The following is a 27720-nucleotide window of genomic DNA, read 5'->3' as shown; positions in this document are numbered from 1 at the left end:
TCCCTCTTCACAGCGGGCGAGCGCATGAGACTCAGTTGGGGATGCGCGCTCTCCCTCGAGTCCGGCCGTGGTTGTGGAAACTCGGCGCGTCTTTATAGAGGGGCCGAACGGTGAGAAGGAAGAGAGCTGTATGTACAGCGTTGAAGCGATGAACGCTGACAGAGCGACAAGGAGATGTGGAGGGAAGGAACCCCCCGCGGCGCCTGATTTCCCGTCAAATGAACAGCACTCCCTGACGGCCTCCTTCGCTCGCTCACACGGAGCGGGTTTGTCTGCCTTTTTACTGTTCGTGGACGCATTTTCCATACCGCGGCGATGTTTTGTTTTGAGTACAAAAGGTCGTCGTACGCATTTTCCCTTTTTTTTTTTCTTTTACGTATAGTCTTCGGTTTCCGGCCAGTTGTGTTTCTTAACTTCGTGGGCCCCACATTTCCTCATATTCGCTTGCTAATTATGTATATTTAGCATGGTTTGCTAGCTGCACATTCGCCCCTGAGGTAAACTTGACAGTACGCTCGAAGCTGGCATCTAAACGCCTTCTGGTACTTCCTTGGTGTAGCTCGAGGAGCAAGGCTTGAACACGCATGCTGTCGCTTGACAGGCGCACCTGGAAACCACATTAGCATGATCCGCTCCGCAAAGAACGCGAACTGCGGCTATGCATTCTGTTTTAAAAAATTTGATGTTCCGCCATAAGTCCGGCATACAACGCTGAGGGGAAGCCGGCTTGGCAATTGAGAAAACGGAAAACTGATAAGTGTGTGTGTACTCGAACGTGGCTGAGCAAGGCGCTCGACGCCTTCGCAGTAAAACCACAGCTTGGTCTACAGGAGAACGAAGGCTTACGTATACAATGTCTTCGTATGCCGTCCTTGCCATTTTATGTCACTGGAAGGGGGGGGGGGGGGGGGACAGGCCATTGTCTCGGGCTGATAGCTGTACCAACCTGTGGCGTCGCCCTTGTATATAAGTGTGCCGTGCCCGCGTTGCCATGCCTTTTTCCTAATGCGTAGTAAGCACGTCCTCAATGTGGCCCTATTCAAAGACCTTTGAGAATTATGAACGATGACATATCGTAGCGGCGCCCTTCATCCCACGCATACCGATCGTGGAAGTATGGTGCGCAACGTCGGTGTTGGCCCTGTTTTCAGAACAGACATCAAAAACAAATACTACAGGTCTGTGCGATGTAAACTTTTTCAAAAAGTGCATAAAACTCGGCGTATTGCATAGCTTATGCATTTTTCTTCCTTCTCCGGCAGTTATGGTTCTTATCTGCATCCCATCAGCTTTTCCGCGAAACTCATCGGTCGGTCTGGGTCACCCTCTTGCCTTTCTTATTAAAAAAACACACACAAGAAAAACAACGGCGCGTGTGTTGGGGAGGGGGAGGGGGGGGGGGTGGTACCGTCAGGCAGAAAGTTAGTCTCAAGACCCTGTTTTCCTCGTACGTGTACAATCTACACCACCATATCCTCTTTGCACGGCGGTTCGGTGGTGGGGGGTGTGCGGGAATTTAAATCCCTGTGAATATGTGACCATCGTGCTCGCGCACGAGCCGTCTGTCTGCTGTGGGCGCCTCATGTCCTTGCGCTGAGCAACTCTGGCCGGCTGTAGGCGCCGGGGAGGCGAGGCGGGAGGAGGGTTCACTGTGTCGTCTCCTACACCTTTCGGTTGTACCGTGATTTTTTTAGCCTTTGCTTTGACACTCAATCTCCTCCCCTTCTCCTCTTGTCCGTCTTTCCTGTTCATCTCGTTTCGTCTCGCGCATCAGCCGTCAGCGGAGGCAGCGAGGCGCCCTTCGGTTCAATTGCGATTATTCTTCTTGTTCGCCGATTCTTCCATTACCCTGAAAACTGGGTGACCCGAAAAAGCCTCGTCGAGAAGCAGGAGCTTTTGCGCGGCGTCTCCGCCGTCTGTGACGTGCCTGCGATGCACGGTCCCCCCCATGGCCGGCTATCATACAGACGCGCGAGAGACTTCTTGACCTCAGATGGAAAAGGGGGCAGCGCGCTCCGGGGGGTGGGGGGCGGCAAAGGATATTGCGCGACGCCCCTGAAGTTGCTGCTGCTGGTGACTCTTAGTACCCTCCGCCTCATTTTCCTCTCCTGTTCAGTTTAAGCAGGGATGCAACCGGTCCCCTGTGCCGTCGAGTTATGTACAGTGCCAGTGCTTGGGCGGGCCAGTGGCGGTCGAACGAACGGCCGCTTTGCCAAGGTGTGTGTGCTTGCCTGCGTGTGGATGTGCGCAAACGCGTGTAGGATATGCGCATATATATGGGGAGAGACTAGAAACCGCACGCGTCCGTAAAAGGAGAGAAGTACTCCTATGGAGGCACCCTGTCGCAAGAAAGGAATAAAATAAAGAGGGGGGTATGAGATGCAAGGAGGGGGCCAAACGGAACGGAAGCAGTGACTCACGCGCCGTCTCTGTGCACGCCTCCGCCATTTACGTTCCACTTGCTGCGGGACGCAACTGCGCATAGGAGATCATCGTCCTCCGCCCGGGCTGCACGTTTGTGTCTCTACGTTATCAGGCGTGAATGAAAAAGAAATGCAAGGGAAAATAAGAGGGGGGGGGGGGGGGGGGGGGGGGGCACGCCACGGCTCTGGCCTCTTACACTGGTCCCGTCCGAGGGCACTGGTCAGACCTGTTCGGTCCCCGGCGCCGCCCATCGCCTCGCTCGATAACCGCGCACACCAGACGCTGGCGTGCACGTATAGTCAGCTTAGGATTGCACGAATAGCGCCAGCGTACGGGGAATACAAAGAAACGCGCTCAGCCATCGCGAGATATACATTCTGCTCCTCCTCCGTGCCACTGTCGGGGCCTTGCCGTCTTCGCCGCCGTGCATGCTTGCGATACGCGTATACATGTTGTTGCTATTCTTGCGCGTGCGCGGTAAGATTTCGAGGCTACAGACGTATACGAACGTACGCGGCTTCTTTTTCTTGCGACTATCAAAAGGAGGTTGAGGCTCCCTACAGTCCTGCTCTACTGACACGGGAGCCCTTTCGAGAAAGGGCAGGATTGGGACACCAAAGAGCATTTGAGTATGTACTGTTAACGATATCAAGGCGCCAAAGGGGAATAACTCCCTGCGCGCTATGGTATTGATACGACCGTGTCGTGGCCGTGTGTCATTGGACTTTTCGCTGTGGAGGAGGATGGTGCTGGCGAACACTATCAGAGATATAGGTTACACGCAGCATAACTAGATAAGACAGTATAGAAGATTCACAGCCCTCGTCGTAGCTCAGTCGGTAGAGCACGCACTAGACGCTAAATTCGGAGGTCGCGGGTTCGGATCTCATCAACGGGACGTGCTTGTTTTTTCATCTATTCCCGTAGGTTATCTCCACGGGTACACCATTATTTCAGTCTGATCAAAACGCAGACATAAAAATTGTGCTTCTGTGCTTTCATTTGTGTCTTATGGCTGTTGGCTGTCGTCGTATGTGTTTCATAACGAAAACCCTCATGTGCCCTACATTTATTTGCTGATTATGCGGCCAAATGACATTCTGGCAGACGAATGTAGCGATGTTCCCTTTTCTGTTTACATTATTTTCGGCCACACGTCTCGTCTCCGGGCTGGGACTCGTGCGAAGCCAATGTCGGTGGGAGACAAGGACAATGTAACGAAGCGGAACTCTGTATGCGCGGCTGGCGGCGTTCCTATAGTGTCCCTTCGCCCTTGGCTCACCTCAAGCCAGGCTGTCTCAGTGCGTCGCGCCGTACATTGCGGCCTAGCCCACATTCCAGCTCTCTCAACGAGGGAACAATTAACATACCCCTGAACACGGTCGTGTTCAGTCACCGTGAAACAAACGGAAGTGTATAGCTGCTCAACCTTACACATGCCCGACTTCATGGGGCTCGCTAAAACCTTTCGTTGTTTCGCTAAATGAAATTAACAGCAGTACGGCGCATTAGCATTTCTGCAACTCCTTTTTCCACTTATCTACGTCATCAGCGCGCGGTCGGACACAACAACTTTTGCAAAAGAGCTTTTTGTCAGAGATAATGTGTTCAAGCTTCTCCGTGGAGATTTCTTGCGAGTTTTGCATTTGTCTCATCAACGAAAAGGTTTATAAAGGCAACACCACCTTTATATCGGCTCTTCGTCCTCGCTCGCTTGATTTAAATGCCGAATGATGGAAAACTATAGCCAGACATAGTCCACAAGGGCCGTATTTGGCTGGGCCATCAACATTAGCCTGTATTTTATATATACCTTTGACTGAATCCATTAGACTTATCTCGTGATGCGGTGAGTAGGGATTCATCAGTACATGCAACCCATGCATCAGGAGCGCAGTTATTTCGGAAGGGTATATATGTCATGTCGACCGCCTCTGATAATACAACGTACATATAAGTGTTCCGGTTTGACAGTGACGTGATATACATATACGCGTTTCTTCGGTATCTTCTTATGTTGGCGCATTTTAGCCATGTGCCGCTATTCCGTTCCTTCGGTGTCGGCTTTCTTGCAACCGTACTACCAAAAAAGAAAAGTAAATATTTCTGCTGCTCGTATATGTTAATAGGAACTTGCGTGGGGCAGGTATAATATATAATATAATATGCTGTGAAGTGAACTGATTCGGACCTATATACGATTGCTCGTGGAAATTTTATGCTTTCCGTTTTCCTCGACTAGGGAGCTGGCGATGTAATATGCGGATTTAGCAAAGCAGGGATGTATATATTATCGGAGACATATTCCGGATTACCGCACGCCGGCTACAGTATCAGTTTCCGCTAATAGGTACCCGCTGCTCTATACTGTGTGCCACCGGGGCTGGCTGACGACAGAGGAATGGTTCCACTACTACATGAGCGTTCTGGTTATAAAGCTTTGTTTGTTGTGGAAGCAACATAATTTGTCTCTCTCATTCCTGTGGCATAGCAGCAAAATAAAATAGAAAAGACAAAGAAAGGTGGCTAAAAACAAATCGTTGAGGCCAGTAGCGTGAACTCCCCGGACGAAAAGTTGGACAGGTAGTCAGATAGGAAAAGAAGGCACGAAAAGGCAAACGCTTTTTTAAGATTCGTGGAAAAGCGGAGGATAATAAGCCCTGGTTGATAAGCTGCGGTTTCGTGTACAGTGGGATCGTTATAGTACGAGGCACAGCCTTCGATCAGTCTCTACGAACTGGGAAGAGAACGCAGGCGCGATATTCCCACAAAGAGCGACATAACGATCGTTTCGCCATACAGCCGAGTTCTCGCGGCTTCCTTGTACCTAGCTGAATGTATCTGCCTGCCCGTCAATTAACCGACAAGGACAGCGCTGGTGATTTTGGTTTGCCTGCCATGTGGCTGAGAGGAGTGGGTCACGTGAACAATACAATACCAAAAGTATATTAAAGCGTTTTTCTTAACATTAAATAACATCCAAACACGTTTGATAATACAGAACATTCGGAATTAGAATGTCCACTTTCCGTGTCCTAATATTTTAACGCCACACGTTAATGTAGCTAATATAACTATTTTGTAACATTAATATAGCATTCGGTGCTACCTATAGCTGCGGTCAAGCCGGCGATGTGGCAACTTTTAATGCAGCCGCGGCTCGCTTGGCCGCCTTCGTACTTTTTTTTTTTTGTTTCTCCTTTGATAGAGGGATTTCTTTCAGGGGCTGGCATTCGAGCCATTGAACCGGCTTATTCGACTGCCGCTTCATCTTTGGTCAGTCTGCGCTGGCATGCGTAGAGAAAGCGAGATCAGTGTTATGTACTGGCGGGCCCCGGCTGTCGATGCTCTTGCTTTGTGTCATTCGCAGGGCATTCGTCTAGGACGGACGTTTTTTGGTTCTCGTGAACTTGTTGCGCTACGCAGTGCTGCGATGCGCGCCGCCCGTTCGATCTGCACGGCCGAGAGATGGGACAGGCGAAATAGCTCCGCTTCTCCTCCTGTGGTCCGTGCCGCCGAGCCGGCGCATAGCTCGTCCGCCGTGATGGTTGGAGGCCATCCGACCAGCCCGCGCGTCTGTTGCGCGCAGCGCAGGGGAGCCTGCAGCCGACCGAGCAAAGCGCATTCCTTAGCACTCAAGCTGCCTCGTGTGTCCGAGCCTGCTGTCTTAGGGCTTCGAGGGTGTTGGCCAAGAGTGGACTTTGAACGCTTTATATTATTAGCCGACCTCTCACGAATCCAGCGTCGGCCTCAACAACAGTTTGTTTCTCGGCTACGCTATGGGAGCTGCTGAGCGTAACTAACGAGTGAAAGGCTTGCACGTTGGTGGCTAGAGGTAGGGCAAAGGTGGAACATATCGCCGCCGCTGCTGGCTGCGGCTTCCGCCGACACAGGGGCCAAAAGGCCGCCAGACGGGCAAGGATGCCGAGGAGAGGCTGGGCGGGGAGGTATCGCCGCGCGTTGTCTGACCGCCTTCCTTTTGTTCTTGAAGATGATATAGAGCGATCGAGGAGGGGGAATACACAGGTGGATGATGGAAAGCGATCGTTCAGACGTGCAGGGCGGCAGCAAGAGTAGCGTCCGATGGACCCTCAGGCTATAGCATTGCGCCCCAAAAGTAATAAGGCAGTGCACACCGCACTCTCGGCAAGTACGACTTTCGATTGGTTCCCCCCGCCCATATATGTTACTCTTGTTTAGTACTTAGCTTCATTTTTTTTTTTCGACTAAACTCACATGCCAGGCATTGGAAAGGCGGGGCCGACCTTACATCAAGTTCCGCTGGATGTGCACACTCGCTCGCTCGCTACCGCTCGCTTTCTACCACGAACGTGCTCTTGAAAAACGGCGGTGCCTCGTGCAATCTGTCTCTTAGCGCCACCTTCGCGTATGGTACATGTGACGCTGTCGATCTTTCAAGCTGCCTTCCTTGCTCGGCCTCTCCGGCTGCTCCCCGGCGGAAGCAGCCACTCGGGATAGTGACACGCGCCAAACACGAATTCGGTGCTCGAAAAGAGAGAAGTGCGGTGGAAAACCTCGGAAGTTTGTGTCGGTTGGTCGGTTGTCAACGCGACAGCCGGTGCCTGTCGCCCGGCTCGTTCCACAGCCGGGTTTTCCGTGTCGGGGCCGCTTCGACCAGGCTAGTCTTGGGTGCGGAGGAGAAGCCCCGCGTGGGTTTCAATCGGCAGAGCAGTGAGCGGCGGCGAATTGGCTCGGCGAAAGAAGCCTCGTTTTCCCGACTGCGAAGCGGCCTGTTACATGGCGAGAAATGGGGAAGTCTCTGTCGACAACTGGAAGTCTCTTTCATACCAAATATGTTCGGCATGACTATACCCTGGGAAGGGAAGTGTGAAGCGACAGCTGGTAAATCAAGTATAAAGAAAATGGCCGGTAAAACAACAGCTGCACTCTGGTACAACGAAACAGTTCGTCTAAAGACAAGAAGGTATATTTTTTGGCGGCTTGTTCATAGTGCTGTTCATGCATTCCCGAATGCGGTAAAATTGTCAACTTTCGGAGGCTGGTCTGCGGGCGCAAAGTACACAAACATGTGCAAGCGTTTTTAGCTAATTTAACTGCCACAGTAGGAATCGGAAACATCAGACCTGATTCACAATGCGATCAACATAGGCACCTCGGAAGCTTAAGCAGCGCTTGGTCTCGCCATCGGCAGTCAACTTTTCAGAATCGGCAGAGTGGTTTGAAAAAACCACTTCTCCAAATGCTTATGTCACCCATGCGCATAACTGTACACTTTTACTTCTTATCTTTAGAAACCAACAAACAAATGAAGATCGTCTCGATCAGATGCAGTTCCGGCAACTGCTTGTTAAGAAAGCTTCGCCTCTCTTCGGCTGGCATTTGCCCTTCATTGTGTGCGCACAACGGTGCAGATTCCTCCTTTTTCCTCCAGCGACCACGTGTTGCCTCTTCCCTCGAGGAGGGGGGCAGCTACCGCCTGTCCCCTCCATTCCTGGTCGTCTCGCGTCCTGTGACTCACCACCTGTGCATAGTCGGGGAGCGCGCGCGCTCCCCCGTGAGTCACGCCGGCGACCTTGCCCCCGCTCGGTCAGACCCAAGATCGAAGCCCCGAGCGCCGCTCCGGTCTGCGGTCCGCCTGCGAAGGAGCGTGCTTGGCGTTACACCGAGCAACGCATTCCAGCCAGGAGACCCGTTATTATTGTCGGGAGGTCCTCCATCTCCTCCTCGTGGCTTCGTTCTTTTGCCACGCCTCAATGCGCGCCAGAGTGCTTTCACCGTAGCCGCGGAACACGCGAGAGCGCACTCCGTCTTTGCATATTCGCGCCTTCTTTGTCGTTCCCTCAACCCGAGAGGGAAAGGGAACAAAGTGTCGCTTTCTTCACTCGCAGTGCACCTTGGTGTCAGCGTCGTCGGGCTCCGCCACATCGTCGCTGACCTCGAGAAAGACAGAGGAATGTGTTGACACATTCTGTCCTCCCCCACTTTTGCACCTCCCTCCTCCCACATTTTGTTTTTCTTTGCTGCTGCATAACGATTGTTCACCATTTCTTTTGTTTGTTTATTTCCGCTTGCTCGAGAGGCATTAACACGGGGCCTTGAGGGCACCGAGCCGAGGGTAACGAGGCCGCCACCATACCGGAGGTGATGAAAGCGGTCCGCAGCGCCCTGCATGTAGGGTTGGTGTAGTGAGTGCCACTCTTGTTGCGGACAAAATTGCGCCGACTCGCACCACCACGTCCTAGCTGTCTACGGCCCACTTGCGAAACTGCTTCTGAGAAGGCGGAGAGAATAAACAGAATACTACTGCCTTATTGATGTTTTTTTTTTTTTTTTTTTTGCCTAGCAGGTTTTGTGAGACCACGACTCTGGCGGCTGGAAATTGTTTACTAAAAAAAAGCACATCAATATAAACGAGCGAAACATACGTAAGCAGAACTGATTTGACCTTAAGCACAAATAACGTTCCAATTTGATCAGCAGTTTTCTTTGTGGCGCCACGTTTATATCATTTGTACACGTATGCATAAAAGCCCACAACATCCGCTAAGTTTAGTCTGAAGCGCACTCAGCGACGTTTCAGAAGAGGCTCATTGCCTTTCGAACAGCCCCCATTGATTCAGCTCGTCAAACTGCAAGCAGCAAATCGCTATCGGTCTTGATAATGAACTGGCCATTACCTTTCAAAGTTTCAAAAACGTCACTGGCTTGCAGATATGTACACGTGCGAGGAGACTCGGTCGATACATGCGCTTCGTGACAGCGTGCAGATTTCTTCACAAACAGCCGTAAAGCAGGCTTCGTCATTAAAAACGTCTTTTTCTCAATCACGTTTTATTTGCCGAGCTATTAATTTATAGCTTATTGCGCCCTCCCCAGCGCCGTTCCCACTAGACAGACGGCCGTGCACAATAGCGGGGTGTAAATAAAAAAAAAGGCACGAAACGCGAGATGGAATATACTGCGGCTTTGTATAGTGAGGGAGCAACCACCGCTGTGGCGGATAGATATATGCACGTAATTGTACGACACCATGCATGGTGCGAGCTCGCAGTACAGAACAATCGTGCGATGTCTGGCCCTCTCTCAAGTGACTGCACAGCGCCCCCTTCATTGCCTCTCTGCCATTACTAATGTAGAGCAGCCAACTGAGTGCGCGCTCCTTCTCGGGCGGAGAGAGAAAGAAAGAGATAGTGGGTGTGCACGGGAGATCAATGAAGAGACCCGCCGGTCGCGAGCCATTAGTATCCCGCTTTCATGCCACTGACTTCCTATTCTCTTTCGTCCTTCCTCTGTCCATCCATCTATCGGGACTTGCGCGCGGCGATGGCGTGTCTGGTTACACTATTCGCGCCTTGTGCGCCCTTCCTAATCCCCATCTTCCTTTCCCGCCACCTCCGCTGGCTTCGACGCGTCCCCGCACGCAGGCGGAGCTCGTTGTCCGGGCGTCGCCCCCACCGTCCTCCCCCTCCTGCGTGTAGGAACTGCGGGAGCGCATCCTTCAATCCCGCGATGGAAAGGGATAGAGGGAAACTGAGATGGATCGCTTGTCTATTGAGGGGGCTATAGCCGCTCATCCTCTCGCTCACCTCCTCCTCTTCCTAAACCGCGCTCTGTCGCTCGAGTTTTTGGTTTTGTGTACTTTACGATCGCTCAAAGCGCGCTTTAACTTTCACCGGCTGCTCATCGTTTTCCGGCTCAGCCGCTCCGCGCTTGAAAAATTCTACAGTTGGCTACGCGCTTCTTTCTTTCGCATTCGCTTTCCTCTAAAGCACTTCGTTTTTTTTTTTTCTCCCCTATCTAATCATCACTGTCGCGCAGCACGTCCCTTTTGTGGCGCAATTATGATTTCGAAGTGGCAGCAAAGTGTGTGGGGGGGAGGGGCGAGGAAAAGTTATTGTACGCGTGGGATCGTTCTAGCCAGTACATCTTGTTTTTTTTTGTTTTTGTTTTTTCTCCAACCGGGCGCGGCCTTCTTTCCAGGCGGGAGGGCGATTGTTGTGGAAGTAGGCTGAAATGATGCTTTTTGCCTCACGGAATCCGTAAAGTGCCATGAAGCATACGCACGCTTCACTGAGACGTGTCTGCCTCGGGAGTTCTCTATTCTTGCCTTGTTTCCTTCCTGGCGTCGGTTGTCATGCTTTGTGCGGCGAAAAAGTTGTCGCAGAAGTGGCTTCCCGACTTTTTCATTATGTAATAATATTACTGGGTGATAGGTTTTTGTTCAGTGTAGCACACTTGTATAATCGCGAAGGGCACTTCATTGCACTCCGCGCGTGTAACAGCAATCGGCAGACTTTAAGAACGTCTTTGACGAGCTGTGGAGGTTTGGCATCATGACGAGATTGCTTGAAGAGTGCAGTTCGCGTGACCAACGTTTGTTGTTGCTTTTCTTGTTTACTTTCTTCTTTGTCTTTTGGGGGAAAAGCCTTGGCGCTTAACTACTCATTTGATCCTGATATGGGTTACGAACAGTGCCCCGCGTTATACTATATGTAAACAAACAAATAAACAAACAAACAAACAAGGAAGTGAGGCAGTGCCGAACGGGATGTCGCCAAACCGATTCGCAACCGGCGAAAAAAAAAAAAAAAAGTTCTTGTCTTTTTCGTTATTTCGTTTTCGGCTTCTGTTGCCCGTTTGTCACCAGCTGCCGCTGTTTTCCTTTCTTCGTTCTGCAAGTATTCTTCGGAATTGCCTATCGTGCAAATTTGCCAAGTTGCTTCGCTGTCGAGGACGTCAGCTAACAGCTTTATCGTCAGCTCTATACTTCTTGGCGGCACTGCAGATATGAAGACTGGATGGTAGTTAAAAACAAAAACACTTGCATATACCAGGGAGCGCGCAGGCACGGAGAGCGGTGCCTAGGCAGCACGCACTCTAGAGTGTATAAACAGCGCGAATGCACCGCGCTGGCAGTGCCCGCAGCAGCAGCAAAGCTGGGGCTGGCAAGGAGACGGAGCGGCGGTAAACAAGCCCCTAAACCGATCAGGGCGCGAGCTCCGGCAGCGCCCGGCTCGAAATCTGAGCTTAAGCCAGCTATTCCGACGGCTCGTAAAAAAGGAACCAACGGGCTGCATTCTCTGTGCTCCCCCCTCCCCATCCTCCTTCCTTCGTCAGCTGCTCATCCCCCGTGTTGTGATAAACTCTGCCGAGGCGGCGTGCACTGCGCGCGTTTTCGGCGCATCTCATGCTGTACTTGCGTTAGCTGCTCCTCGCGGACTGCTGACACTGCTGGAGCCCTGGACTGGGGAATGGGCGTAATGTCGAGATAGGGAAGAGTGTAAGACGGGAAGGGTCTATTTCGCGAGGTTTTCTCGACAAAGTGGAGGAGTTGGAAGAAGCGGGTTGCCGCCGCACGAGAATGCGCCACGGTGGGCAGTATGGCAGCCAGCCTAAGACTCGGTGCATGATGTAGGATAGATAGCTCGGGCAATTTTTTCTTTCCTGTCCTCATTGCAAAGTACGCAAGTTTTACGATGCCAGGTATGCCAGTTAGGTGGATTCTCTTTGTGAAAGGCGTGCTGTGCGGACAGTTTGCTGCCACCAGCTGTGCCTTAGATGCATTACGCATCAGATGATATAATGAGAATGCTCTACGGCACCATCAAGGGTCACTGATTGTTTAGAGCACTCGATCTGCCTGTTGCGAGTCCAGTTCGATGAGAGCATGCTTGCATATGCAAATGTCACGTACTCAGTATACACGGACAGAACGGTTGATATGCACTGGTCCGAAGTTTTCTTTTTTAGGTTTGGAAAGCGCTTTGAAATTATCGTAGCCGAGTCGAGAACATCTAATCGCACTTTCCATAACCAAAAGTTTGCGAACATATGTACAGCTGCAGTCGAGGAAAAACGACCAAGCGTAACAAGCATCTAACATTACGGATGGATACATTGGATGGCTTTTAGCCGTTTACAAACTTCTATTTTAGACTTGCAAGAGGTGTCTCTGCGATCCGTGCAGATAGGCTTTACAGAGGGGCGGACATTATGTACATGGCTATAGTTTGGCGATTAGACTAAAATTAACTGTAGCTTTTTTATTTTTCGCTTTAATGGGAAATATTATATTTTCTAACTGAAGTCCGTCAGCGTCAAATGTGAACCCCGTTTTTTTTTTTTTTAATTGTCTGCAGTGTGTTTCAGAGCATCGAATCTAAACAAAAAAAAAAAAAAAGAAAGAAGAAAAAAGGAGTTAACTTAAAAGCGCGTTGAAATGGCTCTTTCGCCTCATTACGCGCGATAACGTCGCCAAACCTTGTTAACTTCTTCGACATTATCAAACGCTCAAACAGCTTTTTATTTTGATGCTTAAAAGATGCAATAAGTGACATTTTATGAATGTGCAATTCCGGAAAACCAACCCAGCGAGCTGTCAAATGCATATTTTTGACGTTCGGTATTTCGCACCACACTGCCGATAAAGTAAATTGATAAAGTAAATTCAAAACGGGGCTCACTTAAGCTGCTGGCGGCTTTCAATTTTATAATATAATATTGCCCTATGAAATAAATTAAAATGTCGATTAGTTAATTTTAGTCTATTAATCGCCTGGTGTTAAACATGATGTTCGCAGTTTTTAAAATGCAAGCCTGTTAATGGTTTCCTGCGTTTCAACAATGCGTCGCAGCAGTTGACACCTCAAGTGGAAGAAATGAAAAAGATCGCGGCGCGTAACGGAAGCCAGCGAGAAAGTGATCACAGGCGAGGCATGTCGCGATATATGAGCTTGCAGCTGGGACATGCTAGCTAGCTTTGCCGTAGACCGAGCGGGAAGGATGGAGCAAATGGTGAAAAAACTAGGCGCACGGATGCGGCAGTAGCGGTATGAGTGGGGAGAGGGACGAAGAAAGGATTGAGAGAGGAGAGTGGCCACGTGACGTCTCGCATGCGGTTGCCACGGCGACGCTTTCTTGGCGATCAGTGAACTCTCCCAAAGGTCACGGCTAGTAGGAGTCCGCCCTTCCTTCTGCCTCCTCCCGCTGCTCCGCTCGTCGCCATAGCAACAGCTTGGGCCATGGTCACGTGGTAGTCGCTAATTTTTCTCGCTCTTTTCGTGTTCGTTTTTTTTTTTTTTTTGTTCCTCAGTCCGCGCTTTTGCACACATGGCTGCCGCCAGCCGGCATGGTCGTGTGACCTCGCTTCAAGATTTTGGTGTTGCCCTTCATGCCTTCTGTTGAGCATAAATTATCCGCACGTTCTGCATTGAGTGTGCGAAAGTAACTCCCTACATAATATACGCAGAAAGAGAATAAGATATGATTCAAACGCGGTTATTTATTTCGTTTCGTTTCTGTTTTTCGCGTGGTCGGAGGGCTTCTTTGCCGTTTGCAATTTTTTTATCTGTTTCTTTCTAAAGACTGTCTGGGCTGTCATGATCGTTAATGACTGAAATGACATCACGCCCTATGTACAACAACACAGTGGAGCAATGAGAAAGAGCATGATTAATTTGCTGCAAACAGGCTACAATAACTGCGTGGTAGCCGCAGTGTACTTGGCATGCGCTGTGTATATGTGGTCCCATATTATGCACATTTCGAGTACATCGAACGTAATGAGGGCTCTATAGCAGCTACAGCCATTCTCGTAGTTTTCAAAGCAGCCCTATTTTCACCGAACACACTTACGTCTTCGTATCGGCCTTGCTATTTCCATAAAAGGCCATGAAAGCGGTCCGCCATATATGGTCGAGATGTGTGCCTCAAATGGCTGCACAGCATGAATGAAAGGTAAACAACATTATTACGCTTATTAGTGCTGTAAACGTGTAGTGAAGATGGCGTTGTTTAATTCGTCATCTTTAGCACATATTCCTTCCCTTACATTGAATAGACCCCTCATTTTTAACCAGGGAATGAAATTCACAAACTCTGAGACTTTTCTGTAAGTTCAAGATTACGTAGAATATGGTGTGATATATAGCACACTGCTTAAAACCTTGGTCGCACAAGTTTAAAAAATGGAGTGCGATGTATGTGTGGATGCGTGTCTACCGTTCACAATGACCTATTCAATTTCATCTGTGACCGCAAATATCTGTGTTCAACTTGTCTTGTTAGCAGCACTGCCTTCTTTACATGAGAGAGTACGTATCATCAAAAGTAATGCGTACAAGCAACAAAGACGTATTTTCAAAACTCAGTTCACTGGTGCTGTGATGGCTTTTCGGACTGCGTATTGGTTCAGTTACGCCTGTTTCAATATCTGTGCCAGGGGCGCCGGTCGACTTTATTCCTCTCCCGTTTGTTTGCAGTCGTGCTGGTGACAGGAGCCACGGGCTACGTTGGCTCACACGTGGTGAAGGTTCTGCTGGAAGAAGGCGAGCTGCGTGTCCGGGCCACGGTGCGCAACCTCGAGCAGGAGGACAAGACCAAGTTCCTGCGCGAGTTGGTGCCCGATGCCAAGTACCCCATCGAGCTGGTGCAGGCTGACCTGCTCAAAGAGGACACCTGGAAAGAGTTGAGTCATGCGCCGTCTTGCACTCGCCTTGTGGAAGCAGTGGGAAGTTGTGCGCTTTCGTAAAAGGTACAACAGATACATACAGGCTATAGGCGATAGGCGATAGAGGGGAAATGAAGAGACAGAAAGGCAGCAGAATGAGCTTGGAATAAGCTTGTGTAAATTATATCTACAGCTGAGGTTAAGAAGAGGAATTTGACGAGGCTTGCTATATATACCGAAAGTAGATTACAGGGAAGCGGACTTGATTCTAAGGGAAGTCAAACGTATGTGCAGAGCAGGGGCGAGTTACAAAAGATTCACGTGGGTGGATGACGAGACTAGAAAGTATGCAAGGATGAGGTTATCGCTGCTGGCATACGGCAGGGCGAAGTGGTCCAGTATATATAACCCGGCTGAGTACAATATTTTTCTCGGGCGTCTCTCGTAGCCAGAGTTGCTTTGGGACGTTAAACCGCACAAACAAAACCGAACTGTTTTTCTCGGTATAGATGGAGGAATTTTGGAGAGCGTAGCGCTAGAATGTAGCTGTTGCATGTATGTGTTTGCATTCGCACAGCCCTGATTATGTGCGCTCATGGCCACAGTCTTAGAACTGTGAGCTAGGCAATAACCACTTTCAGCATTGAACAATCGATAATTTCATCATCATCATCATCATCGTCGTCGTCAGCCTGACTATGCCCACTGCAGGGCGAAGGCCTCTCCCATATTTCTCCACTTAACCCGGCTCTGTGCTAGCTGCATTCACTTGACCCCTGCGAACTTCTTAACCTCATCCGCCCACCTAACTTTAATTTGATTCCTGTTAGTTCGAAAAATCCTGATTTAAAATTCGGCGCGGTACCAGCCAGTTCCCATGCTTGTCAGTGAAACCGGACGCTCGGTTGTTAAACGGACGCAGTTTGGCTCATACTGGCGAATTCGGCCGAGCGTGGTTTGAGCAGCACAGGAAGATACGTGCAAAAAAAAAAAAAAAAATACAAGTAACTTTAGCGACTAAAATCGCGAAAGGCGAAAGTCTGAGCAGTCTCATCTTGTCTAGCGTTCCTGCCATCTGCAATCCCACACTTGAACGCGCGCCAAGGAAAGCCATGCGACAGCCGCCGCAAAAGCGGGACACACTTTCTCCAGCTTGAGGTAGCCTTGATCAACGAATATATTTAAAAGCTTTGGCATTGACCGCGTCCTCTGTTAGTAGTCCGCCTCTATGGTTTCGGTTTTGCTTTCCTAGCCTGGGGTCAGCCCGCGGTGGCAGTGGCTATCGCCCGCTTATCGGTCATGTAGTAGAGCGCAGCTACGCGCGATTTCAGACGCTGATTGGCGCGTTGCTGATCTTTTCTCTTTAGAAGGCATCAAGGTGTCTCACCATCCGCGCGCGGACGCCTTTCCCTCGATTCCGTCCGCATGCTTCATCCTTTCTTCCAGCGCACTCGTCACGCGCTGTTCGCAGTTCGCTCGTATTTGAGCGATGGAGCCTCCTCATATGCTACTGCGCCACTTGTGAGGAGGCTGTAGTACCGCGTCGTACCGTAAGAAAGCGGTTGCGGAGGCCTTAACCGTTTTGAAGAATCTCTGCTTACACATTCCGCACTGTGTACGCACAATAACAAAAAAAAAAAAAAAAAAAAGCGGAACTACGAAAATTATTATTTTTGCTCAGTTTACGCCTCGAAAGCAGACAGCCCCATCTCTACTGAGATGCGAACGGTTTTTGGCAATTTTTTTTCTTTTTTAATCATTCGACTATTCAAACTTTCGAATAATTCAGACATTTTCCCGGTTCCTCGAAGTCCCAATTTTTGAGCTTTTACTGTCCTCCCCCTTTTCTCCTGTAGATAGCATATCTGATTACATCTCTAATTTATATGCCTATATACCTTCCATGCATGCCCCTGTCAATGTGTTCGGTATGCAATACTCATGCCCTAACTCGCTCCTGTTCGCAGTGCTGTGAAGGACTGCACGTATGTGGTGCACGTGGCTGCACCCACACCACACTCATCGCTGTCCAAGGACAATGACCTACTCAAACTGGCTGTGGACGGCACCAAGGCAGTGCTGCAGGCTTGCGCCGACTCTGGCACCGTCAAGAGGGTCGTCCTCACCAGCTCCATCAGTGCTGTCTTCGGTATGCTTGAGCAGTGACTGCATTCAAGGAGTGATCGTTGCGTGATCTGTGGAGACCTTTTATACAGTAAAATCTCGTTCATTCGGATAATTCGACCTAGGGGCGTGGTCTAGGCCGACATCCATATAAGTGTACTGCGCTGGACGCTCGTTAAATCGAACAATGGGCGGGCTTCATCATTGGGCGGGATCATCCAGGGATCACCGAAATAGACCGACCTGAAAATGGGAAAATGGTGCCCATGCACTACGTGCGCGCTGTAGCAAGCACAACGGCGATCAGAACTAAACATAAGCAGAGTCGCATAGTTTCTGTTTCGCTTCACCTTCACGCCGTTGCGTGGCTGCGATCGGGCGCGTGCGTCTGCCGGTCGCCGCGTTCCGGGCGCTGTTTGACGCATCACTGTTAGTTTATTTTCATTTTGAAATGTCGTAACGCTGTTCTAACGTATACGCCTATATCTTTCCTGCTGCTTCCTATACACTGAAATTACTTAAACTGCGCGCTGCACACGCGCAGTTTCATCGCACTGCGGGCTTCACCACGATGCTTCGCTGCTTTGACTGTGCGGTGAAGCAGCCTCAAAACGCGACCGGGATGTTTTGTGAAGTGAAACCACTGCTATAGCGTCGCGCTACGAAAAAGGGGAGCCTTTACGATTTAGGAGCATTCCTGCAATTCTTCAGCATTCCCGACAGTGTGTGCAAATTAAACTATTTGAGGAAACCGGGAAAAAGTATCGCTCTCAACTGAGTTTCATCTCAAATGAAAACAAGCATCATACAGGTGTTCATTAGATAAAATTACTGGGATGCTAACAGTTTTCGGCACTTTTTTCAGGCTTGTTCGATAATTACCCTTCAGTTAATTCGTCTTTTTTTTTTTGGTCCCTTGAAGGCCGAATTAACGAGACCACCGATTGGCTAGAGCATCAAGTGTTGCTAAAATATGTGCAGATAGGCCAAGAGCTGTTGGACAGCTTGTCGATCTGCAGTTTGTGTGTGAAATAGAGAGCCTTGCTACCACACATTCTATGCACACTGGTCGTATTAATGCTCTTTCACTGTGTGTTACGCAGTAAGCTTACTTAGTATTGTGCATTTTTATAGGAGAAGAAAATCCTCCTCATTTCACCCCTTGACTATAAGTGGTTGTCTTGCTGTGACCATGCAGACCAGTCCCAGCCAGCAAGTGCACTCAGCGAGCGTGAAGGCAAGCCATTCACAGAAGAGGACTGGAGCAATGCAGAGTCTACCACATTGGATGCATACGGCAAGGCCAAGACCCTTCAGGAGAAGGCCGCATGGGACTTTGTCAAGGAGCTGCCTGGTATTGATTTCACTCATGTCTCTGTATACTTTAATTCTTTTTTTTTTTTTGGTATTCAGGATTGGATTGTCTTCTGTGTTCATTTCTTGTTTAGTGTGTAGGCATGCATAACACTGCAAGATAGAAATAGGCTTCTTTCCGGGGTTGATGGTAAGTTAATGGTGGTGGTCAGGAAGGTATGTTTGCTTCGGTTAGCATGGAAAAAGCAGTCTGTCTGCCATTTTAACATTTTTGCATTTTACTTGTGAAAATTCGACCATGCAGGTGCGCTAGCAGCTTCTGCAAGCAAGGCAAAGCAAAAAAAGAAAACCTGTAGCTTTTTTCATGCATGTCAAGACAGTAGTCTCTGAAGGGACATATTTTGTCAGTGTATTTGTGGCTGCTGTGAACGTACCAGCTCAGATTTGTATAGAAAGATGGTCATTATGATTTTTCTCATGCAAGACTTTGCAGGTGTGTACTGGCACTTAAACTACACCCCTTTCACACCGTTTCAATTACAGAAGAGAAGAAGTTTGAGCTAGTGGTCATCAATCCTGGACTCTGCATTGGACCCCTGCTGCAGAAGACAACCCATGGTGTGCCCACTAGTGTGCTGGTAAGTGCAGATTGCTTAAAAGGGTTAGTGTATTTCACTGCTCTCCTCTTGTCAGTGCAATTTGAAGAGCTAAGGAGAATAGTATGGCAGTGTTAATTTATGCCAAAGCTGCATAAATTAAAGCAAATGCATGGATGTCTCATGCTTCTTTGAGCAACACTGGACCTCTTCACCTTGTGCATTCTTTTCGGTCCTGGCCACTTTATTCGTTTGCTTGCCTTAAGGATATGCATATTTCATTTTTGTTTGTCTTTGAGGAAGTGCTGTGAAGATCAATCAGTTGCGGAGGTCAATGCCATGTGGAAAGTAACATCGCTGGATCGAAGGCAGCTGCAAATCATGTGCCGTGTCCTTCTCACGTCCTCATGTCCTCCTCCTCACATCCTGCCCGCTCATATTACTGAATGGGTGCAGAAGGTAGTAAGGGCCCAAGACCACGCCAACAATTCTCCGCACATGAAACATGTGATCGCAGGAGCGTCACTAGCAGGGGCGTGGTGCGCCATTCGATTCATCAAATGTTTTGTTTACAGGGGGTTGATAGTCACGTTCATAGTGCTATGCTGTTGCATGAGATTTTCATGGGGATTCATTGACTGTTAGGTATAAGCGACAATTTGATGTATCTAGGATCAATTAAGTCCCAATTAGAGTTCACTGGGGGAGTAATAGTTGCTAATGGCTTTTGCAGCTGATCAAGCGCTTCATGGACCGGTCCATACCGCTGGTGCCCCCAGCATCGCTGAGTGTGGTGGATGTTCGTGATGTGGCACGAGCGCACGTGCGTGCCCTGACTGTGCCAGGGGCTGCACAGAGCCGCCACATTGTGACCAATCAGTGCATCTCTGTCAAGGACATGGCCACAGCTCTTGCAAAGGAATTCAAACCTCATGGTGAGGCAGATGCATAGTATATATGCTACATGGCTCCCAGCGCCTCAATACTGGCGTTTACGAATGTATGATGGCCATTAATTTTTAATGGGCTACAGAACCGCAGCAAGCTTGCTGTGCTTTAGGCAGTGCGGGCTAGGCAACATTTTTTATTTGTTTTATTGCCCGCACTAACTTCATTAAGGTACTGCAGTAAGTTGTTCAGTTGTTCAGTACCTTGTGTCATGTCATCAACGTTTAATATGTAAACGTACAGTGACTAGTCCCTGCTTATGTTTTAAGCGTTCAGTGTCTCTAAATGATTTCCATGATCCAGAGTTGCGAATTTGTACAGGTTTTAGGATTATCACTTAGTTTTAGGTACTTGTCTCTACGTAATTTTACTGGGAGGGGAAGGAAACAATAATTGGCTGTGCATTACACTCTAATAACTTACAGGCATCAAAAAAGGAAGCCTGGTACTTTGATGTTATATGATCATGCTAGCTGTTTCTTTCTACATGAGAAGAATAAGTAAGATTATGTTGCAGTGATAAGATAATGGCAAGAGAGTGTTATATACGAAGGAAGCTGAAGAGTGAGGGTATGAAAAAGGTCATGCTCTACTTGAAAATGAAATTAGCCAAACTTCTTTTTTTTTTTCTACCCCTGTCATAGTGGCCACTCTGTTTATTTTTTATGTTTCTTTTATACGATTGTGTTTAAAAACCTGGTGTCCAGTGTCTGTCACGTGTGCACATTTGCATGGGCGGTAGTCGGCTGCTGTGCTTGAGCATGTATAGACATATCTAGACAGGTCTGCATACTTGGTCGGCATGGAGCCCGAAGAAGTGCCATGTGTTTATATCGTGGTGGAAAATCGAAGGCCCGCCCACTTAATGAAGACGGGAGCATTGGCGGCTGCACGCGCGCAGCGTACACGGAAGAACCCGCAAGAACACTTTTCCGCATTGTTCCTCTTAGTGAGGGGAAGCTACCTTGCGGGGGGTGAGCGAAATATTTGCGGAAGCATTCTTGAGGGGTGCATTCTCCGGGCAAGGAAAGAGTTCTTCAAATTTTTTTTCTCCAACTTTATTGCCTCCAGAAATACCTCAGAGATGCTTCATGAATCATGAGATATATTTTGCGAAGTCATCTTGGGTCATGGTCGCTGCGGAAGTTTTGTCCGTACTAAAGAAAATGCAAAGCAGTTTCTGTTAAGCTGATTTATTTTACATTGAGTCGCTGAGAAACCAGCCGAATTCCCAGCTCTCATATTTTTGTCTTTAAGGAAAACTCTTCTTAGCCAAGGATCTATGGAATAACTGCCACATCGGGGTGATAACTGGCAGCTAGCTTGTTTTTAAACTGCTAGTTTGTCTAGACAAATTTATTCACAGGGCTCATGCCAAAACACTTAATGTTGCAAAGCGGCATGCTCACATATGCACCGACTAATAAGTTTTTGCCGGCAACATTGCATTTTGCAGGCTACAGCATCTCCACTGCAGGAGCACCATATTTCCTGATGTGGCTCAATAGCCTTGTGGACAAAAATTCCAAGCTGCTCATGTCTAAGCTGAACAAGCCAAGCACCTACGACAACTCTCGCATGCGCGAGGTACTCGAGATTGAGCCACGTGATGTGCAGCAGTCGATCCTGGACACTGCCTACAGCATGATACAGCTGGGCGTTGTCAAGAAGTCTAAGAAAATGAAGAAACAAGAGCTTTCCACTGAAGGTAAACACATATTGTGTGCTTCTGCCAGAATGTCTTGAAGATAGTTCTTGGCTCATAAAAAATGCAATCAAATATATTATTTGATGCCTGTAAAGATGCAGCCAAGACGACAACTGGTAATTATGATACCCTTATTACAAGTCTACTCCACCTTGGGGGTTTCCCCTAAATATTCTATCTATGTAATTACCACTTAATATTCGTGAACTGCATGCACGTGCATACATGACACTCGGAGCTGGAATCTTTGCATGCATCACTATCGGTTGTAGTTTCAGTGCTTATGCTATGCGTGCTTTACATACCATGAATGAGCTGAGCCTCGTTTTGCAGTAAAACCCTGTTAATTCAGATATTACGATACACTGTAGACAGGACCGCTGCCACCTTTCCTCCACATATGCGTGCATGTGTAGAGGACGCACATGAAGAATGCACACCTGTGTACATCAGAAAACAAGAGATCCCCGTCCTGTCTTCTCGACTGGTGGTCATATATTGACAAAATAGTGTGCTATCCTCTCATCTCTTTTGTTAAATTATATTTTCACTGCAATAATTGCTCGTTTATTTTTCTTGCTTAAACAACAAAAAAAAGAGTAATAAAAGCAATATTCCTTTGTTTTCAGTGCTTAGCTTCATTCCTAAATTCCCATTAGGTGTGTTATCCATATTTGTGGATGCAATCATACATATCTTGCATACAGTTACTTACTGGGTGCAGTATCCACAAATATATATGCAATAAAAGTGTGCTGAAATTAGAAAATCCTGCCTTGTATTCTTATGTTTTACCTTAATAAGATCTTGTTATTGCATTTGTAAATTAGGTACTTTTTTCCTTGAGATTTTCTTCTTTTTTTTTTTTTTCGGCTCAAGGGAACATACAGTGGGAGCTATTTAATTCAAACTTAGTTTTCTCATGATGTTGCAATTTTACGTGAAGTGCATGAAACAGGACTTTCTTAATTTTAATTTTTGCATAAAGATAGCTGATACTGTCCAGTTTCATTCGAGTTTGAATTATTGAGAGTTGACATTTGTACTCTGCCAGAACACGTATTTCTTTGAAGCACCTAGTTGCTCATTTATCTTCATATATATAGTACTGCTGCTGTATGCACATATTCAACTTTACAACAGCTGCAGTGGTGGAATTCACCCACTTTCTTGCGCTCCCTTTTTGTTTGTGCAGGCGAGGGCCATGTGAATGGAGATGTGAATGGTGAGAAGGCAGATGATGAGAAGGACGAGAAAAAGGAGGGGGATGATGAGGAGAAGGCAGCTGATGACAAGAAGGAATCGGTTCCTGAAGAAACCAAGAAGGTGGACGAGGTCACCAAGAAGGCTGACGAGGTCATTGCCGAACTGCCACAGAACAAGGAACTCGAGCCTGAAGACAAAGTTGAGAAGGCGAACGGAGATGTTGCAGAACCGCCACCACAGCCTGTCGAGGTGGCTGCCAACTGAGTCTTGGAGACACACCCACACACACAACACATAGTACACTCTTTCTTTGTCGCCCTTGCCCTTCAGACGGGTAGATGCGGCAGTTGTTTTATTCTACATCAGTGGGATCCTGGGAGGAGGGCACTGGAATGAACACATTGCGGGACAGCGCTCTGCATCTGCTAAAGTAGCGGCAGAAATGTAGCTACTCTCATTATCGTGCATCTGAAGTTGGCAAACAAAAAAATGCTGGACGACATGGAAGAGGGTTCTTCAACCAACCAGGACTGCTTATTTTAAAGAAAAGAAAAAATGGAGAGAAATAACAAGGGCGAACTATGCAGTTTGTGAGAATAAAAAGCCCTGACTGTTAACAGTTGCACAAGGATGTAAACAAATTTGAATGCTTCAAGGATGCCATGTTTTGCAAAACTGGCTGCTAAGGGGCTCAAGCTTACCTCACGTCATATCTGAAGTGCCCCCTTTCCGCGAAGTGTTTCTTTCGGTGCCCCTTTCCGAGGAAAGTGTGGTTGAGAGTGCTCTTGTACTGTGGTTTGCGGATGACATTTTCATGGAGTCTTGACAGCACGTGCTGCACAGTAGGTCCATCCAAGAAACCTGGACAGTGTTTAAAGCCACTCAATGCTCTCATGCCAGGTATTGTCTCCAGTGCTGCTTAAGCAGACACCAGCATCACTGTAGCCTTCTATGGCTTTTGAGCCTCTTTGGTCATGGCATTAATGCTTCCATAACATGCTGACAGAACAAAGCTGGGCTTTGATTGTGCTGATGATATGTGGAAGGAAATCGTGCAGAAGAAAAAAAAAAATAATGCGGCCACACGTGAGGCTGAGTTGTGTTAAGAATTATTTTTGGGGACAATTATTTGAAAGGCAGTATGAGCAGGTGAGATCTCTTCTAAGCAGCCATCTATGCTGTCAAGCACTATGTATTTGTTCAGTGAGAGAACTGCAGACTTCCAAAGCTTGTACTTCCGATTGCACATAGACATCTAAGCACCTTCAACAGCCGCTTCACCAAGTACAGAGTTCATGAAAATGCTACTTCCAGGGCGAACAACACGAAGGCATTTTGTGTCTTCCTCAGCTCTTGTGACATCCTTGAGAGTCAAAGGCGCTCGAGACGAGGGATGCTGATGCTGTGAGCCATTGTTTGAGATCTTCCTGTTTTAATTTTTTTTTATTTTTAAAGGCTTGTTGCATCTGCCTTTGGTGCACGTATGAGAGTGACCTATTTTTTTTTTTTTTTTTACACTTCTCTTATTATTGGCCCAGTGTTATCGCAATGTGCTGATGACACTACTGCATTGTTTGTCACCATTGCCTGTATTTTCGCATTTTGTGTTCACATACCATATAGTGGCCTGCACGTGCAGCAAAAGCATATATGACACAAGTCTTGTCAGCCATAGTTATTGAATCCATTTTTTTTTTTGTTCTTTTTTTATCTGACAAGGTCTTTGACACCTGCCCTAAAAACTCATGCTTTGCTCTCAAAGCTACATCCAGCAGCAGTGGTAGGGCTCTGCAAGTGTGTAACAGCTGCTAAAAAAAAAAAGACCTTCGTTTCTTTTTTCTCATCATGATTTACTTTTTTATAAGAAACCTCCGCAGATGTGGCACGCTTGCAACACACTTAAAATGTGAACAAACAGTTGGGCCCTATAATCGTGCGCTAGGGAAACATTTTTTTCTCAAGCCATCGAATTTGTGAAGTATATTTGCTGATGCTCATCGCTATGCTGGCGGAAAAGTGTTGTCTACGAACATGTCTCTTGAGAGTGGTGTGTTGGACTCACTATTTTGCTATATTGAATTCTGCGCTGATGACACTGTCTGCTCCAACTGCATACTCTAAGTTGCCCATTATTACCCTTTTTTTGTGTGTGTGTGTTGACTCCTGCCTTCTTTTACGGCTTATGCTTTAGCTAATGAAGTTCTCGGCATGCTTCCTGGGCATGCATTGAAAAAAGTAAGTACGGAAATTGCATAAGACCGTTTGGTGTACTCGGTTTCTTTTCACGTTTGGAGGTTCTATGCCTATATATACCGAGCTACGTCGTTTTCCTCAGCTGTGTACCATGGCCTTTTCGAGAAGTGGATTAGCAGCTGTTGTGACTTCATTGACACAGTTCAAGTTTGTTGTTGCTGAACAGTGAGCAGCGACGGCTCTTTTTGCATGTGAAATGCTCTCTTTCATGGTGCAGCATGCTTGTTCAGCGAGCGTTTGTTTCACTTTTTTTTTTTTCATGTCTGCAGCTGTGTAAATAAGTTTTAGTTTTAGCTTTGTCGCTGTCAGGGTCTCCAGTTTCAAACTTTACTCTGCAATTCCCATTCTTGACATACAGGAAAAAAAAAAAGTTTCATGAGTACCTTTGAAAAGATCATATGGTGCTCTGTTGCATCTTGTGGCCGATTTGTCTCCCCACTTTGAGATCTTTCTGAAACCCTCTGTAAACACGCTCCTATCACTGTGACGAGTAACATATGATGATGTGTAAACACAATGGCATGCACACATAATGAGACACCCACACACACATACATGCAAAAGCAGCTCTCAGTGCATACTTGCAAAAGCAGCCAACACACAACACAGAAACCTAGTGGCTGTCATTTATGAAGTGCAGAAGCATTACAAAGCAACCTTTCTCATTTCCCGTTGCACCCTTTGAAGCATTCTTTTATTTTGTACATGAGTCCTCTTATCCTTTTCTCTTGAGCTGTTTGTTGGTTAGCAAGAATAGATTTTGTAAAGGTCAGAAAAAAAAAGAACAAGCAAAATGGTGCAGAAGGTGATGCACAGGCCTCAAGTGCAGGCGGGTTGGAGGCTGATAGGCTGTATGCGTATGCTTGGTGCCCCTCCCCCTATGTTTTTTTTTAACTCTTCGAACCAAAGATAATGCGGAGATGGCAGTTACTGTGTAACTAATATAGATATAGGCACATAGCTAGTATAAGAAGCGGTGCTGTAAAGGGGAGATTTTGGAAACATCTTTTACTATTTACACAAGAATAGAACCTTAACAACCAGATTCGCCAGTATTACCAGGGCTCTTGTCCATGTGTTCCAAGGGATGGGGTTTCAGGACACTGCCACGGAGCAGTTTTCTTTTAAAGGTTTACACAGGCATTTGATAATGAGTCATGCCTTTACAGCCATTCCAGATAGGTGGCACATGTTTCTTCTTTATGTACATGTAATTTGAGCAGTTTGAGGGATGTGGATATTTCGGACTGTGCTCAATTTTATTGCTGTGCCCATTAGAATGTGTTTAAAGTGAATAGCTGCGCCAATAGTAGATTGTTTACATGCAGAGTTTGCTAAACACGTGCTATACCTATAAACTCAAAGCAGTGACACAATAATAATGCATTTTCTAAATTCTCTACAGCTTAGAAGCTGAATTGTAAGCTTTTGATATTGGGCTTTTCTTTACTGACTTGCTTTTGATACAGGCTTAGTGTTAATGGCATACAGTTTTTTACGCAAATAACAGAATAATAGTGAACGGAAGGATGAACAGAAGGTAACTGTGTTGTGATATTGCTAAACTTCATAATTAGTACATTCATAACAAAGGGGCCAAAATGAGAAACGGTTTCTGTTTGGTGTGTGTCATACACTAAAATTAAGCAATGAAACATAGACATGTCGCGGATACTTGACATATCCTTCATTCGAGCATATACCTTTCAGTGCTTGTGCATGAGAGGTGATGAGATTAATGCATACATAAAAAACACAAACGCATGTCATGCTTGTGTTGCTCTGTTCAATTAGATATGGCATGGCTCTACAAGGATCTCACTGTGTCGTTGCAGTGACCTTCAGGTAGAAATTGTAGGAATATGAAAGGCCGAGCGTTACAATGAAGCTTTCATCTAAATGGTGTTAGTCGAGCAAATAACCTGGCCCTGGTTACCTTATTTTCGTTTTGCATTAAGTATGCTGATTCCTTTGCTTGTGCCCTTAAACATTGCAAAAAGTTGGGTGTAGTCCCATTTGCTAGAAGAGAAAAGATGTTCATTTACAAGTAGCCTCACATGTTAAGATTGCTGGCAATGTATTGCACGACATGTGCTTAAGCTGAAATGTGCTGCTTGCCCAAACCCATTCTGGTCTATGCTCGCATTGTGGCATGAGACTCCCCATCGCATTCAACTTATCATTCATCAAAGTCTATCTTTGACTACGCAAAGTCAGAAAAAAAAAAAGTATCTTCAGCCATGCAAAGTGCCGGCACTTTTTTGGCTCAACCTTTTTATTCAATGTGAGGAGCTAAAGTAAGAAAATCACTATCAAGAAATAACTGCCGTGTCATATACGCCACTGTTGGTGCTACGTTCGGACGCACTGAGATGAGAGCCTTGCATTTGAGGTTCATGCCGTGACAGTGGGAGAGTGAACAGAAGTTTCGCATTGACCGTCGTGACTGCCCCCACAAACTGGTGACTCACCAGTTGCCTCCACTCATTAGTCCTAGCTTTCTACACTTCATAACAGCGTGCTGACCAACAAGACCCGAAGCCATTTTTTCGAAAGAAGCTCTTTTAGACGGGGCTGTTGCCCCCTTTTTTTAGATTACCTTGATTATCAAGCCCTAGTCAGTAGATGAAAAAGTTTATGGCAGAAGTAAGCAAGCAGCAAGGACTCTTTTTTTATGTTTATATTTATGTACGAAGCTCCAATCTTTTTATGTGCAC

At 47.3% G+C, this 27720-nt stretch overlaps 1 protein-coding gene across 2 annotated transcripts in view; it reads left to right on the top strand.

Annotated features, from left to right (window-relative positions):
• Positions 1 to 27309, top strand: part of LOC146198491 (uncharacterized) — a 125599-nt gene extending 98290 nt beyond the window's left edge. For both annotated transcript variants that reach the window (XM_084593993.1, XM_084593994.1), the window contains exons 2-8: positions 14667 to 14871; positions 16822 to 17003; positions 18177 to 18332; positions 18836 to 18930; positions 19622 to 19823; positions 21293 to 21544; positions 22740 to 27309. In XM_084593993.1, the coding sequence (XP_084450119.1) occupies positions 14667 to 14871; positions 16822 to 17003; positions 18177 to 18332; positions 18836 to 18930; positions 19622 to 19823; positions 21293 to 21544; positions 22740 to 23014 (1367 nt within the window). In that variant the 3' untranslated portion in view covers positions 23015 to 27309. The remainder of the gene's footprint in view (positions 1 to 14666; positions 14872 to 16821; positions 17004 to 18176; positions 18333 to 18835; positions 18931 to 19621; positions 19824 to 21292; positions 21545 to 22739) is intronic.
• Positions 27310 to 27720: the final 411 nt, after the last annotated feature.

Source organism: Amblyomma maculatum, chromosome 2 (genome assembly GCF_055883805.1).
Source record: "Amblyomma maculatum isolate TAMU_Amacu chromosome 2, ASM5588380v1, whole genome shotgun sequence".
NCBI lineage: Eukaryota > Metazoa > Arthropoda > Arachnida > Ixodida > Ixodidae > Amblyomma > Amblyomma maculatum.
This window is presented reverse-complemented; position numbering and strand designations above follow the sequence as displayed.